The sequence below is a fragment of the Crocodylus porosus genome, unplaced genomic scaffold (assembly GCF_001723895.1).
Source record: "Crocodylus porosus isolate Cpor-Errol unplaced genomic scaffold, CroPor_comp1, whole genome shotgun sequence".
Taxonomy (NCBI): Eukaryota; Metazoa; Chordata; order Crocodylia; family Crocodylidae; genus Crocodylus; species Crocodylus porosus.
The window spans coordinates 59,798,384-59,815,601 of NW_017728931.1; the positions used below are offsets into that span (position 1 = coordinate 59,798,384).

Below are 17,218 nucleotides of genomic sequence, written 5' to 3' on the forward strand. Positions count from 1 at the left end.
ACTCAGAGGAAAGGCTGCACAGCTTCAGAAAGAGGTGATCAAAGAATCATGCATATGCACCAGGGGCAGAGACAAGTCTGAGGGTGTGTGTGAACTTCTCTGACAGGTTCTGCCTCTGAATGTTACCCAGTTCACAAGCTCAGACTACAGCTTTACTGGATTTCCTGGGATTTCTCTCTTTTGGCACTATTTGTATTTGACTCCAACAGTACAGAGTGTGCACATGGATGAAAGCCACTCTTGTACCAAGGGCTGGTACAAATCCTATGTGCTATGTCATGGCTTATCAGGGCTTAAGTATTATCTAGGGTTTGCCTTTGTTCTTTGTGTGCAAACGGATTTCACCCTGAGTGAAGTGGTTGACATTTGGAGTGAGTCACTGCGTACCGTAAAGCAATTCTCTTCCTCAAACCTTTTGTTCATGGTTGAGTCTATCACTAAACCAGCCACACACATATGGAACATGCCCTCCCTTCACTTAGTGTGACAGGGAAAAACAGCGCAAGAAAAGCCCTGTGTGTACGTGAGAAGTGAGATGTTCAAAGGCTCAGAATCTGCCCTGACTGCAACCCAGTTTTTTTTTCCCACTGCAATGCTCCAGAGCTCAAACTCCCTGAGAATCATCCGAGCCGGATTTCTGGTCTCTTGACAAAGCCATTTTGATGCAAAAGCGGGTCTAAAACAGGCCCCAATAGTTGTTTTTCTTTGAACAAGGGAAGTATGTCTTTTTTCCATTCTCCTAAGCAGCTGAACCAACTCTGTTCAGAGCTTTTCTGTATCCAGAAAAACAAACAAACAAAGCAACCATCTGAAATCAACTCCAGACCTTGAGACTTTAAGTCTGATAAATGAAAGTAATGCAAAAATATGTCATTGACAAGAGGAGGCTGGAATGGAAATGACCGACAGAGACGTGTAAGTGCTAGAGAGGGCTTTTGCAAGTGCTCTGATTATACAAAGAAGAAAAAGAAGTGGTTAGACAAAGAAGGAAAACAATGAGATGATTCTTACTTCATCAGAGGATGCCAGAGCTAGGGCGCTGAGTTCAAATGAAACCTGTGATAAAATCACAAGGGCTGAAAGCATTGATTCTTGGATTTACACTGCCCCATTTCTCTGTGCTAGTCTTCTAGACGTTTGGGGTGGGGAGAATGACAGATTTGCCTCATCTTGTCCTGGAAGTAAGAGAAAGAAGGCAATGAGGAGAAAAGGTGCGGGGTAAAGGTGATTAAAGCCCAGGTTTGAGGACTTGTTTGTATGCATGCACACCCATACACACCCATGCTGTGCAGGGAAGAGTGAGAATGGAGGAAGGGAGACGACAAATGTGAAGAAAAATGATTCTATGTGAGTGCTAGAGTGGAGGGACTGGATGGTGTTACTGGATGTGGCCCCGGTTGCTTCCCACTCCTCATGCTCGGCCAGACTGTGGATTCAGATACACAAGCTCTACAGAATCCCTCGCTATCCATCTCTCTCTCTCATTCACACACAGCGGCCTCCTTGGCCTTCCATTTCCCTCTTTCTGAGCTCTGCCAGTTTATCTGGCTCTCTTTCTTCCTTTTTTCTGGCCCCTAGTAAATGCCCTGACTCCCCACACCCTCTCCTTATTCCCCATAGCCTTTTAACTCCCAACATGTCCCTCCCCACTTATCCCCACAGCTCTGCACACACAGCTAGAAATAAGTTGCCAGGATGTCTGTATAGGATGTGGAGGTGGACTGAGAACACGTCTGGGTGGTGAGACTCCGGAGATGTTTAGACAAACAGGCTCCTCTGTTTTCAAGTGGCCCATTTTTTGAGAAAACCTGTGCTAGTAAAAAAATGGCCAGGAGATGTCACTGTTCTCCCTCCTAAATCCCTTTTGCAGCCTGCTGGGGAAAGCCAAGAAGGGAGAAGTAAGCTTGGACTAATATCTCCAGCTCTTTTTAATGTGACTTTCTTGATTCATTTTCTCCCTTTTTCCTATCCTCTTTTCTTCACTTTTTTTTGTTTCTTTCTTCTCCTCTCTCCTCCTCCTTTTCCCATGTGCTCTGTTTTCTTCTGTCTTCTCTTTCTTGTTTTACCATCCTTTTTCTTTCTCTTCTTGTCAGTCTCTCCATTTTTTCCTCTATTCCACGCTCTCTATTATTTTTTCAGGAACCAGAGAAGCCAGAAGTTTTAGAGTTCAGTAGTCTTGTAGGAAAAATCCGAGATGTGCCCTTTGGACTCAGCACCAGCCCTGAGGTCCTGTCGCATTATAACATCACAATCAACACCATCTCCATCTTCCGCAGGGTACGTCAGCCTTGTGGCTCTAGATTCCTTCTATTAGCACTGCTCAATGCACTGAAATAAGATTTTCTATCAGTAAGATCTAGAAGTCTTCTCCTTTTCTCCTTTCATAGAATGCATTCAGAGTGACATGGAGAAAGATCTAAGACAGACAGATGAGTCATACAATACCTGATGATCTCTAGTCGTGAATGGCCCGAGGTGTCTATAGAAAGCAAGGCCTTGATTCTAGGGCTTCTTGCTGTCCATGGTCACTAGCTTCTGCTGTTATATACAGGACCCTCATGGCTGGATGATCTTCCCGCTCAGGAATGCTCCATGCTCAGGCTGGGGACTGACTGGCTAAGCAGCAGCTCTGCAGAAAAGGAGCTGGGGGTTACAGTGGACAATAAGCTGAATATGACCCTACAGTGTGCTCTTGTTGTGAAGAAGACTAACAACATTCTGGGCTGGCTGCATTAGTGGGCGCATTGCCAGCAAAAGTGATTATTCCCCTTCAATTGGCAGTGGTGAGGCCAGATCTGGAGTACTGTATTCAGTTTTGGAGTCCCCACTACAGAGAGGATGTGGACAAATTGGAAAGAGTCCAGTGGAGGGCAACAAAAATGGTGAGGGGACTGTGGGAATATGATGTATGAGGAAAGGCTAAGGGAATTGGAATTATTTAGTCTGGAGAAGAGAAGACTGAGAGGGGAATTAATAGCAGCCTTCAGTTACCTGAAGGGGAGTTCCAAAGAAGATGGAGCTGGACTGTTCTCAGTGGTGACAGACGACAGAACAAGGAGCAATGGTCCCAAGTTGGAGTAAGGGAAGTTTAGGTTAGATATTAGGAAAAATTTTTCTCACTGGGGGGGTGGTGAAGGACTGTAACGGGTTATGCAGAGGTTGAAGAATCTCCGTCCTTGAAGGTTTTTAAGACCCGGCTAGACAAAGCTTTGCCGGGATGATCTATTTGGGGATGGTCCTGCTTTGAGCAGGGGGTTGGACTAGATGACCTCCTGAGGTCCATTTCAACTCTACTTTTCTCTGATTCTATGATAATATAGGAGTATAATAGGGTGCTTTCCCCTTGACCCCTATATAGGGGCATGGGAGTGGCATGGAAGAGGGGAAAAGGAGGAGGGAAGAGGTGTGGCTGGAGCATAGAGCACTTGCTACTCTGGAGTGCTGCAGTGGCCTACAGACAGCTCTTGTGGAACACACAACAGAGAGGTTTCAGGGTTTGTTCCTTGGCAGGCCCCAGAACCCAGAGGGTGCAAGTTAATGTAAAGCCCTCTTTATTTCCTTTTTGTCCCCTAATTGTTTCCTGCATAGAGCTTTAGTAGAAATCTAGTTCACAGGCTAGGGGGAGATTTCAGTTCCTGCTTCAGTGAAGAGAATGATCCAGTTTTGCATGCAATCTAGAAATGGAGACTGCATTTACTGTCACTAGGTGCTGAGAATTGAAACAAAACTCACCTTGTCTATGCTTGCTGGGTTACAAAGATTTTCTTTCCAAGACTTTTAAGGATCTCTTGTTTTCCTCACCAGGAGAAATGGAGGAAAGCTAAAGTGGAAGGCTGCTTTATCAAAAGAAAAGACATACAGAATTCAGATTATCCTCAATTGTCCCTGTTTGCACTTCTGCTTTTGGGGTTGAAAAATCATTTCATAAAAAAACCAGAAAGAAATCAAATCCCTGATCCAGATTTAAAATGTGGTTGACAGTTCACTTGTGTGATTCCCAGGCTCCAATAAGTTTAAACAACTGAGACATTTTTTGCTGAAAGCTTGTGTAGGAGGTGCGGGTCAGATCAAAAAAGAAAAGAAAAAAGAATTGGAACATAAACCACAAATGTGGAATACAGCATTCATCCAAGGAATGGGAAGACATGTTAGCACATCAAAATGATGGCAATCAAACAATGGTCCTTTAGTTTTGTATAGACTGGCAACAACCTAAAATTACAAAACTCTGTGCCTGTCAGAGAGATCAGGGTCTCAGCTGGTGGAACTTGATGCTACTCCAGAGAAGTTAATGGAGTTATGTTGGTTAATGCCAGATAACTGAACTGATAAATACAAAAAAAAAAAGACATAATGAAGTGAATGTAACTGTATGAAGTGATAGAAACATCCTGTTTTAAGGTAAACTATTATATACAGGCAGGGCTGTCCTTTGTGGAGGGGACAAAATCGGGATGACTGCCCTGGGCCCCACATTTTGGGGGGCCCTGCAGAGCTGGGTGGGTACCAGGCGGAGCAGCTGTGGCCCCTTGCAGTGTTAAAGGGGCCTCTCAGGATGATTTGCCCTTGGGCCCCTCACCCCCCTCCGGTCATCTCTGTATACAGGACCCGTTATCTCCCTCATAAGGTGTAATCTTTGTATCATTCAAGAGTATGTTTGGGTTCTGCTTTTCTAGAAATGGAAATCAATAGGTTGAAAAACAAACCCCACTGAAATAAATGGGTGTTTTTTCATTGTCTTTGACTGAGGTTAGACCAGCTCCAAAGATCTGTCTGATATCATTTGCATTGGTTTGGCCTCAGGGGCTTGCTCTTGATTACAGTAGTGTAAGTGGGAGAAGAGTCAGACCTCATTACTTTACGAGTAGTACTGTCAGGAGGAGTATAGCAAAACACTAGATCAAAGACAGTTCTAGTGGCCACAGAATGGAAAAGAAGGGGACTGCATGGCTCTGGAAAAGATAACATACATATGGACACATTTAAAACAATATGGGGTCTGCATGAAGACATCTCCTAGGTTCCATAAGATAAGCACATGTTTATAAACAAGGGATTAAGTCCAAGAGGGATCAACTGAACCATACTGTACTAAATATCAACATTGCAATGTCTCAATTCAGCTGACTCCTGTAATGTAACTATATATATACCTGGCATACTTTGGAGTTTGTCTATTCAGTGTTTTCCTTCTCTCAATACCTGGTTGCTAGTAGAAGGACTAAAGTAAACCTTAATAAAATAGCTTCCAAAAAGTAATGGTGGTGAGAGTAAGTGGGTTGGGGAAAAAGGAGGTTTAGGAAAGGGAGGTAGAGGTTGAGGGAGGGGATTTTCTTCTAAAGTTGGAGTTTTCCAGGCTGATTTTTTTTTCCTGCTGTACTGGAAAAAATCCTCTTTTTATTGGAGAGATTTCTTGCTTGCATAACATTTCCAGGAAATCTACACAGGCCCATTCCAGCATTTATTAGTTTTAGATGGAATAAAATAAACAGATGGATTTTTCTAAAAGGATGAGAGAGATGTAGGGAATTAGATTTGTTTAATATTCTCTTTCCTGAATCCCTCTAAATGTTATCAGTTAATCTTCCCTGGCTCCAGAGCTGCCTGTGCTGAAGATACAGGGATGTTAAAATCTTGATGGTTTCCTTTTACTTCATGAAGCTTGTCCTGTTTTGGCTGGGATGCTTAAGGAAGAGACTGAAAAAAAAGAGCAAGATGGGCAGGCCAGCTCCAAGGGAGAACTGTAGGCCTAATAGTCTCAGGCTCACACCTCAGGCTCACACCACTCACATCAGTTCTTGCACCAAAGAATTTGTGCCCACCTGTGTCTCTGGGTAGAGGTAGGGAGGAGACTATTGTATTGAGGCCAATATGACTGCAGGTGTCTGGCATCACCACAGGTCGATGAGAATCGGCAAGACTTGGAAATCACAGATGGCAAAGAAATGGACGCTACCAGGATGGGCCGCTTCATTCAGATCAATGAACTTCGTATGGTGACAGAATACAACCCTGTGGTAATTAATGATCTGCATCACCCTCACCCAGCATCCTCTCTCCCTCTCCTTTTCTATCTGCCTTGCAGTTATTCAGATTTGGGGGTTATAGTGTGATCTTTTTCTCCTTTCATATGGCTGATATAGAACAGCAACTATAATTTTACATTTAGATGGTTGAATCAGATAATTGCATAAGGAGCAGCAGAGTGTATTGCTGTGATACCTCCTTCATATCTGTGGATCGGGCATTGAGTTGCTATCTGTTCCGTGGTCTGTTCCAGGTGACCACAGCCGCACACTGGATATTTTTTAGTTTTCCATTTGTGTCTGTCTATAATGGCATCTATAGACTCTGGCAGAGTATGTCCATGTGGCACAATCCAGGGCCATGCAGAGATACCCAAGCTAATTCTGAAAGAACCAGTTTAGGAAGTGGCATAGCTGCATTAGTGCTAAATTGCACCAGGGTTAACACTGCTGCTCAGCATGGCTAATTAGCCTCAGCAGAGTGTCTGGTTAATATGATTGCACTGCTCCTGGTACCCAAACTAGCTCATTCAGAGTTAGCTCAGGTACTTTTAGATAGCTCTGCATTGTGTTGTACAGACATACCCTTACTAGGCACAGAGCAGAGGTCAGAAAGGAAATGCAAACTTGTCTCTATGTACACAGCTCTAGCATTAACTGTTATCCACAGTCAATAGTGCCTCCTTCTGTCTCCAGGAACAAAGGGTTTATCATATTGGTTTCAGACATATGGGCATCCAAACCAGTTTTCTGTCTCCAGATGTGATTGGTGCCAGTTGCATCAGGGAAGATGCAAAAACCCCTGAAGAAAGCAGTTATGGAATAACTTGCCCATAGGAGATGTTTCTTTCTAATCTGTGTGGTTAAGCCTCCAAGCATGAAGGCTTGCAACTATAAAAGTTTGGAACCATTCCACAGGAAACCCTGGTATCATTGCAATTTGCCAATTTTGTTCAGTGGTGATTAACATTAGATGAATTCATTCACCTTGCTGCTTGGCAGCCCACTGAGCTGATGCTTCTAGACCCCTAGTGCCTCTCCACCGCACCAGATGGGCTACCAAAGGCCCAGGGCTTCCCAGGCTCCTGTGCTCTCCTGGGTGTTTGAATCCCACCAGTCCAACAGTTTGGCTGCAGAGGGGCCAAGGACCTAAAAGCCTAGAAGCTGTAGAGTAGGATTGACAATTCTTGTCAGATTCACAGCTTCTCACCAGTGAGTGGCAATGGCAATGGCAAATGGCAAAATTGAGCAGACTCCTACTGGATGCCATTCCATGGTGGGCAAGTGACAGAAATCACATCCTTTTCAGCCAGGTTTCTCGGGGTTGCTACTGTGATGCAGCCTGCCAAGAGGAGTGAATTTTATTTTGGAAACCCCATATTTTACTGTTTTACAATGGAATGTTCTGGGAGTTCAGTTCTGCAAATTTTTTTGAGGTTTTGGTTTTTTGTCCTGATAACAGATGGGGGAAAAAAAATCAAAATCACAAGTTTTCCCAGGATGGGAAAATCATTTCCTGACAAGCTCTGTTTGTATCTCTTTCAAACTACCCAAATACAATATAATGTAGCAGTAGATGTTTCCATTATCCTTATAAAGGACCAAGTTTTTTTTGAACCCTTTTAAGGGTTTAGCCTTACTTGTATCTTTTGGCAATGAATTGTATCTGCTGGCTAATTATGCTTTATTTGAGCTGTCAGCCATCACACAGATCTGCTGATACATTACAATCTTAATCTGCAACAGTATGTTTTTCCTATTCAGTCCCAGAGTCCTCTTCCAGCTTCTCACTCCCCAGACTCCTTAGCCAAGTCCACTTGAAGTGAGAATGTGTTATTTCATTCCTCTGAAAATACCACCACTGTACCAGTTTTCCACTGCAGTACCCCTGGTACCCAATTTAGTGCCATTCAGTGCTGGGCAACTGACAAAAAATCACATTACTTTCGGCCTGGTTTCTCAGGGTTCTCACTGGTGCAGTCTGCCAAAACAGAGTACATTTTATTTTGGAAGTGCTGTATTTTACTTTATCTCAATCTTTCTTATTCAAAAATCTATTTTAGGCTCATAAACTGGTTTCATTTTAACACATTATAGGCCTGAACAAAAATTAGTTCGCATGGGTCAGATTAGGCCCCATGAGTCCTCTTTCCTACCCATTTCTTGGGCTTTCATAGCTTTCCCAGCAGTAGCTCCAGCTAACCTAGGTCTTGGCCCTCTCAGGCAACGATCTTAATGGACCCCCATGATCACTCACCTCACCTTCTGCCCTGTCACCTTCTGCCCTTCTCATTAAAAAGCTAGGCAACTGTGGCATTAACGCTCACACAGTCAGATGGATAGCAAATTGGCTGAGGAGCCGCACTCAGAGAGTGGTGGTGGACGGGTCATATTTGACCTGGAGGGATGTGAGCAGTGGTGTCCCCCAGGGCTCAGTCCTTTGGCTCACACTGTTCAATTTCTTTATTAGTGACCTGGATGAGGGGGTGAAAAGCAGCCTGTTTAAATTCCCGGACAACACCAAGATTTGGGGTGAGATGGGCACGCTAGATGGGAGGAACAGGATACAGCTGGACCTGGACAGGTTACAGGGGTGGGCAAATGAGAATAGGATGGGATTCAATACTGACAAGTGCAGGGTGCTGCACTTGGGCAGTAAGAACCAGCAGTATACCTATAGGCTGGGGAACTCTCTTCCTGAAAGCACGGTGGCAGAAAGAGACCTTGGAGTCATTATCGATTCCAAAATGAACATGGGCCACCAATGCGAGGACACAGTCAGTAGGGTTAACTGCACCTTGTCATGCATCCACAGATGCATCTCAAGCAGGTCCAAGGAGGTGATACTCCCCCTCTTTGCGGCACTCCCCCTCTATGCGGCACTAAGCAGTTCTGGGCGCCGCACTTCAGGAGGGATGTGGACAACATGGAGAGGGTCCAGAGGAGGGCCACTCGTATGATCCAGGGACAGCAGGGCAGACCCTACGCGGAGAGGCTATGGGACCTTAATCTGTTCAGCCTTCACAAGAAAAGGCTGAGAGAGGACCTGGTGGCCATCTATAAACTTACTAGGGAGGACCAGCAGGGAATGGGAGAGACCTTGTTCCCCTGAGCGCCTCCTGGAATAACAAGGAATAATGGCTATAAGTTGTTAGAGAGTAGGTTCAGACTAGACATTAGAAGGCACTACTTCATGGTCAGGGCAGCCAGGATCTGGAACCAACTTCCAAGGGAAGTGGTGCTGGCTGCTACCTTGGGGGTCTTTAAGAAGAGGCTTGATGATTACCTAGCTGGGGTCATTTGAGCCCAATTTTCTCTCCTGCCTCGGGCAGGGGGTCAGACTAGAAGATCTGCAAGGTCCCTTCTGACCCCATATCTATGAATCTGTCCACTTCCCCAAGTGCCTCCTACACCCTCCGTTCTTGATTTGTAGTTTCCTAGTTATTTTGGACATGATTTCCTCCGTATCTATGCTGCACCTTGTGGCGGGACAATGCAGCGGATGAATGTCCACTAGAAAATAGGCTCAGAAGGTGAAACTCCAGATATTTGGGACCTCCCACACTGTATGAGGCTTGATGCTCCCAAGTGGAAGGCTATTACATAAATGTACTCACTGACCTCTCCTTTATTAATCCTGGACTCTGCTTATACTGTTCTCTCCTTCACAGAACATTCTGGCAGGGATTTATACAGCCTACCTCCCTGTGGTTTTGTGTGGCACAGGAGAGGCGGCAGGTCAGCTGCAGGCTGTCCAGAGTTCTGTTTAGTTTGAGGGAGCAGCTGCTGCATTTCAGGAAACGGGAGGGGGAAAAATTAGATGACAAATTGCCCACCAACTAGAGACTGCGCAGAGACTCCACTGGCAGTGCCAACCTTTGGTCTCTTCACAGAGGGCCAGTGTGTGCTTGGTTTCTACCATCCCTGAGGTTGGATGGTGAGAGCCAGCCCTTGCAAATGGAGGGTTAACTCTTTGCAATCCCAGCTGCCCAACCCACAAGTTGTTATTCCTTTTTAAGAGGGTAGGGGTTTAAGGCCCAACTTCACCACATCCAGCTAATGTTAAAGAAAGAAAATAATTTTTTGGAGAAATCTTCCTGGTTAATACAACAAACTCCGCCAAGGTCGTTGCTGCCATTATTCCTAGATCTCAGTTCCCTGTGTCCTCTGGTTCCAGGTAACAGTCACCACAATTCACTGCCTCATCTGGAGAGCTAGGTACTCTAGCCTTCCATGTCCAGCTCCTTGTCCCTCTGGACTTCAACTTGCTGTCTCGAGAATGTCTCCTCGCCAACTCACTGAACATCCTACCCAAACCTCTGCCCCATGGCCTCCAAACCCTTGCCCAGAAGTTACTCAGACTTGAGGATCCCTTAGGCTGCATATCTCCAGATTCTGGCTTAAAATGACAAACATGGTTACAGATGTGATCTGCTGAGAGAATTCACCTGGGATGTTGGGATTGGTGTTTCTGATAATGCCACAAATGCAATAGATCTAATTGTCACATCTCCCTGTGTCTGTGTGTTGGTGGCTTGTTTGTCTTTGACAGACTGCTATAGGGCTGTTCAACAGTACAGTCCAAATCCACCTCCTCCTGTTCACAGACAAGACTTCCAAGGAGCATACAGAGCGAATGCACAAATACCAGGAAGCTGCAGAATTGTTCCGAGGGAAGGTGAGTACCAAAGAAGGGGAAAAGATACTATAAGGGTGGATTCCTCTGGGAGGGAGGAGCAGTAATTTCTTCCAGGGAAGGCAATCACATACCTGGGGAGAAGAAAGACCAGATAGGAGAAGAGGAGAGGTATCAGGGTAGTTAAGTGGAGGTAGGAGACAGTTCACGAGAGGGAACAAATGTTTTCTTCCTCCTCTTGTTCATCACCTTGCAGGGAAGATGCTTGACACATTCTTTCTCTTTAAAATCACCCTGTAGATTCAAATGGATGCTGAGTTCTTCTTTGCTTCTTGCCCTACATTGTTGCCTTGTACTGTTTTAGAGACCACAAATAGCTGCCATGGTTCATCCTAGCGATGGTTACATTTCACTGGTGTGAGTAATGACTTCTCTATATACAGCATCTTAGAGGCTGAAAAACATTATATACCAATGGACAGCATTATTACTACAATACAGATAGTTAACCCTTATCCTTCTCATTAGTCCCAAGAAAAAGGATTTTTTTGTAATCGGCTGTGCTGAGGATTTGCAGGTGGGTCCATTGCGAGTGTTCAATTTAGGGCTCAGGGAGAGTTTTCAAGGGAGGGAATAGTACAGATGGGGATGCTATAGAGAGATTTCCTCTGCATGGTTGGCCTACATTGGATTTGGAAGCCTGGACTCTCCACCAAGTTACCACCAGCTGGCAGGAAATCAAGTAGTAATTTTTCAATGGCCCCCCCCCCCAAAAAAAAAAACCAAACAAACAAAAAAAACAACCCAGAAAGAAAAAAAGTTTATGCAAAACATTTCTGCTTCAACAGACATTTATCAATGTGACTCTGTTTCTTTGGAAATTTCCAAAACAGCTCTAGTAAATCACTGAACGCTGGGTGTGGTAGATGATCTCACCAGTACCTTTTAAAGAGACTGTTTTCTTTTCCCTGTCTTTTTATATACATATCTCCAAACATACCCCCTTCCTGGACTCCACTGGAACGCTTCTCTAACTCAGTGCCTTTTTGTTTATCATCATTTGTTTATGGCACCTCATCCAGTTTTCCACTCACGTGAGCTGCTTACATCTGAACTAGTGAGGATTAACCTTCCAAATAAAATTTCACAAGACACTGCAATCTACTGAAGTCCAAACAGTTTATTAATTATAAGCAAACCAAATCTTGATGTTCTTACTGAGTTTTTAGTTATTTAATACTCAATCAAGATTCCTATCAAATCAAAGTCAATGATAATTTGTCTAAGTAAAAAGAAGGCTGAAGTATTTGAGATTGGACTTATTGTATTATGTAAAATCACAAACAACTCCAGTGCTATACATAACTGGAGGACTGTACTAACCAAATGACAAATACAGGCTGGCTGGCATCTTCTGGTTTGAGTCATCCCATGGAGAGAGTTTGATGCGTCTCCTAACTAATAGAGGCTGAGGCAGTATCTGGAAGCAATTTTATTCTCTCAATTCTCTCTCTCTGTACACGTATGTGTGTGTGTGTGAATCTTCATTTGCATTAGAATGTATAGAATATATAATATAAAATATTCTATACATTCTAATGCAAATGAAGAGACTTGGATGACATATTGGAAGCACATGAGAGTTTTGGAATGTAACCATCAGTGATGTCTTCAGGAAATCATTCATATCAATTGAAAGGATGGAAGAACAAATGCAGCTCAACTAAACACCACCAACATTGAAGCCATGTTAATATAGCACTAGCTCTACTGGACAAGACATGTCATTAGGATGCCTGAGTGCTGGCTTCCAAAACAGGTCCTACATTCCCAGCTCACCATTGGCCACTGGTCCACTAGAGATGGTCAGAAAAAGAGATTCAAGGACACCTTGAAGGCCAATCTAAAGTAATGCAGTATTAATATCAATACCTTGAAGACTTAAGCACTGAATCACCCCAATAGTGCTGTATGTACAATAAGGCATTGATTTATTTCTACCACTCACCTCACTGTGGAGGCAAATAGATAAGAGAGACAAAAGAAAAGAGCTGTGACCCAGCAACACCTGCATCCACTACTTCTTCCTGGAACTTCATTTGACCCCAGCAGACTTGCTGGCTATGGTTGGGGGACTGTACTTGAAGATCTCATGAGGTCCCTTCCAGCCCCTAATGGCTATGAAATCTATTAAACTATTTGCCAAATCTGCAGTTGAACATGTAGATTTCAGATTGGTCTCCTTAGTTATCTGTGGACTCACCAGTTACTTCCCTATTTACTGGAAGACTGCCATCCTTGTAACAAGGGATGCAACCGACAATGACCTATATGGAGAAATATGGTGTGTGTGTGTGTGTGTATAGTGTGTAGGTGTGTGCATGCATGTGTGTGTAATGTATGTATACATTTCTCTTCATTAGAATCTGTGGGTTGTAAAATGCTGGTTGGGGAAGCCTGAAGTTCAACTAGTAAGAAGAAAGTAGGATTTGATAGAAAAAGAGACAAGTGCTACTTTTGAAAAAGCTGGAAAAACACTTTTGAGTAAGTGACAGGTTAGGTGAGAATCAAAATATATGTTTGCTATGAGCTGCAGGAGTGATTCTGTTATATATCAGAGAGGGTACTATAACAGTCGAGCCCATAACAGTTCAGAAAGGCGCTGCCAAAATTCCAAGCATTCTGCCGGAAAGAAAGTGTCAGATGTTACATTATTAAGCCAACCCAGAATAAATGTCTTGGAAGCAGAGTAGGGGTTTTTTTTCTTTCTATTTTAGCTGAACACAATATACCATGTACAGTTGCAAAACACATGGTAAGAGTCATGAAGAAGTACTGTGTGGCTGCATATCTTCTAAAAAAGATGAGAAGTGAAACAACAACTTTCACAGCAAGGGATGTACCTGGATCATACTAACAAAATGATATAGCAAGTGCTGACTGCAATGTTCCTTTTCATATGTACATTAATCAAAGTACTTACACTAGGCATGAGAAACTGCTTGTTATCTTTGGAGAAGCCTTGTGTTAAAATAAGGCTGCCAAGTGCTTCATTTCACGGCCTTGTGTGTCAGGAATATGATATAGCATGCCTCACTAGTTAGTGGAAACGCATAACATGCCCATTCAGAGACCCTGTAGCTTTTTCATCATCAGACACTTAGCTCCATGATGGGGCAATGAAACTCTATCTTACTTATGGCTAAAAGAAGCAAATCCAAATATTGTGAATATGGGCAACTTTTGTACCTTGCCAGAGATCTGTAGCCAAACTGTCACCGCCTCTTAAGGAACTAATGACTAGTCTTATGTTATTTTTAATGATCAGTTGTTACAAGCTGAAAGAATTTCCCACCTTTGCTAACGGGACTGGCACTGATGCCAACCTGCTTTTCCGATTTTCTTTCCATAAAAAGAAGTACAAAAGTGGAGTTGATTTTTACTATTTCAGTAATAGTAACTAATATCCAACTAATTGCCATGTCCTTCAGTTAAATTGGATGCACTTTGTCTAATACCAGGCCTCTGACTAAAGATATCCAGCTGGTGACACTGCATGCTGATATTTATAAGATTCTTCACTTACATGCTGAAAAACTGCAACAAGTTTCTCGACCATAATGGTCTTTCTGTTTTGGATGATTCTAGCAAGCTATTCCAACATTGATATCAGAGTTAGATATAACATGAAGGAATCCTTGAGAAAGAATATATACAACTATTTAGGACTTCTGTTAAGTATTTTTTCAGGAGATGTAGCAATGCTGCACCTTGCTGCCTACTGTCAAGATGCTGAAGAGGTTTCTCCTTCAGCATCACATGTGGATGAATGCAGGATTTGTTTCAGATCCAGCCTTTAAATATGATCAGTCAGGAATCCTGATCAGAGATCTGGTTTGGCTTTTTGCCTTGATACTCATAATTCTGAAAAGGACTGTGGCTAGTTGTGTAAATTACTGATGGATGAACTTGAAAGCACTGGTTACATTTAAAGGATCAGCAAGTAGACCACATTGCTGCATGTCAAAACAGCAGAGTGAGTTCTGAAATAAGGATATTCATCTGAATAACTGCCTCATTTCAAAAGATTACTCATGGCTGTATTTTCCTTCCCCCATTCAAATGCTGAGCCTGAAAAGGCTTGCAGTATGTCAGGGCTGTAAAAACTCACTTCACCAATCCCATAAGGATGGAGGCCCAGATACCCTGGGAGCCCAAATACCCTGAGAACCTGGACTACAGAAAAGGCTTTCATGGTGCAGGTTCCTGGCACTGTAGGAAGGCACCTGAAACTCCTGAGAATGCCAGTTCCCGGTGAGGATCTAGGACTTCTAGGCTCCCAGCTCTGTGGATCAGGGACCACAGCAGCCCTGGACTGGAAGTCCCAGTTCAGAGCCTGAGTTGTCTGAGTTGCTAGGCTGCACCCTCCATGGAGGAGAGCTAGGAAATTCCAGCTCACTGTGGGTTCCTTGGGCTTCCAGGTTCCCTGTACCATGATATGGAAGCATTCAGGTTGTTCCTGTGTTTGAGAGCTCCTGAGGTTTTCTGAGCAGTTTAGAGAATCCTTCAGAATTGGAGCAACTCCAGGAATCCCTAGAAATTGTAGCAATTGGCCACTCTGTTTTAGATTTAAAAAAATGGGGGGAAAAATTAAATTTTCTGAAGGAATTTAAAACAATATATATTTTGCAAAGGAAGTTTCAAAATTTTACTCATTTTTGTTCCAAGGTGGATTAAAAACTTTCTTGAAATGTTGGAATTACCTGTTGAAGGGAAAACGTTGAGTTTTGACAAACCCTCTTCTACAGAAACAATTCATCAAATTGCAAAATGGTGTTATTTGAATCACACAGTCAGCAAACCTTTTTTATAATTTAGAAGTGCAATGCAGTCGTGGTACTGCATTTAAAGACATGTGTTTTAGATCTTTTGACTAGTTGTCATTTATGTTGAAGGCATGTTTCAGACACTGGCATGTTGGAAGGTTGAGAGAGATTTGGGGAATGGAGACATAGCAGTATGTTACCTATACATTATAGTTTAACAACGCTCAATTTTAGATTTATAATTGAATATACAAGGCCAAATTCTTAGCTGATATAAACTGTCATAGCTCCACTGACTTCTCAGCCTGTCCTGGTGGGGCCATTCTATTTTGTATAGCCATTCACTGAACCAGAAAGAGAGACTGCTCCTAAATCCTGGTGGTTAGGTTACTTACCTGGATGTAGGAAAGCAGGTTCATAGACCTGAGACATTGCTTAGAGATAACAACTTGAACCCAGGTCTCCCACAGCCTATGTGGTAGGCTACCAGGTTACTCTGTACTCTCCCATTGTTGACCTGGGGGGAACTTCCCAACAAAATTTTAATTTATTCTATTTTTCTTGAAAAGTGTTGATTAGACTAATAGAGAGTTTCTGATTTAAAACAATATATTTTGTTAAAAAACATCCCAGACAGCTCTGAAATTCTGACTAGAGAACAGCTGTACTTTAGCTACAAGTTTGTTCGGGTTATCAGGTCTCAAAGTCTGAGCACTGCCATCAGTTCCCTCCAAAATACTCGACTCCATAGGCTCCCAAACAATAACACTCAGTAATTTGCACAGTCCTTGATGAGAAGACTGGGGAGTATCCAGGCTATGATGCATATTAGCCCTTACGTCTGATTACTTGTGGAATACATTTCATGCCACATCCTGGTACTCATTGGGAACTTGATATTCTAAAACACACTGGAGTCATGTTGTCTAGACACTCTGACAACATAGCCCTCTAAAATTCTATGGGAGATTTCCTTTTGACTGGTCGAGTGAAACAGCCAATATATGGTATCTTATACTTCTTGGCATGTCATGCGTATGAGGGACAGGAACTTCTGCTGTACCTCGGCTTCCTCAGTTTGATTCAAAAGTGGTAACTTTCTTATCATCAAATTCATCCAGGGCAGAAGTTGGGGACTTGCTGACCTCAGGCTTTCTAGCTGATGTCTCACTTACAGCTGGTTTATTAATTTATCTTTAAGTCTTGTGCATATGAAGAAAATAAATACTTAAGAAAAAAAATACCAGCTTCACTGCTTGAGTGCTTCAACCTTAAACCCTCAATTTTTGGTGCTTAAATATTCATTTATTACTATTCTTTTGGGCAATTTATAATCAAAAACTGGAATTTTGATGAAAAAATAACCTAAAATATTACTGACCTTCTTCAGTCACTTTGACCAGCTATAAAGCTGCTATAGGGTAGGCAATGAAATTCACATACCCAGTCAAAGTGTGCTGCCATCCTCTATTAATGAACTACCCTGTGGCTGCTCTTTTCCACAGCTGGGCAGCTAAAAACCAGCCTCCACCTCAATCGCTCATGCCCCTGTTTTTAACAATAGTATGTTGCTGTACTTTGCTTCTTGCCTGATTAGTGCCCCTTGTGCACCCCTGGTTTTCCGGCTTGCTTCCTCATTCTGCTTCTCCTAATCCTGATTCCAGCTTTGCAGTCCTATTCCTGGTTCCTTGGTTTTTCAACTCCTGACATTGGCTTCTTAGCTCTGTACT

The 17,218-nt window shown here is 43.1% G+C and overlaps 2 protein-coding genes across 3 annotated transcripts in view; one reads left to right on the plus strand and one right to left on the minus strand.

Moving 5' to 3' along the window:
- PDE6H (phosphodiesterase 6H) overlaps window positions 1-1,930 on the minus strand; it is a 47,300-nt gene extending 45,370 nt beyond the window's left edge. Inside the window, exon 1 of the mRNA XM_019545178.1 lies at window positions 1,012-1,930. The gene's annotated coding sequence lies outside the window, so the exon portion shown is untranslated. The remainder of the gene's footprint in view (window positions 1-1,011) is intronic.
- ERP27 (endoplasmic reticulum protein 27) overlaps window positions 1-17,218 on the plus strand; it is a 24,000-nt gene that overhangs the window by 2,396 nt on the left and 4,386 nt on the right. For both annotated transcript variants that reach the window (XM_019545172.1, XM_019545173.1), the window contains 3 exons: window positions 2,140-2,277; window positions 5,901-6,017; window positions 10,579-10,704. In XM_019545172.1, coding sequence (XP_019400717.1) covers window positions 2,140-2,277; window positions 5,901-6,017; window positions 10,579-10,704 — 381 coding nt within the window. The remainder of the gene's footprint in view (window positions 1-2,139; window positions 2,278-5,900; window positions 6,018-10,578; window positions 10,705-17,218) is intronic.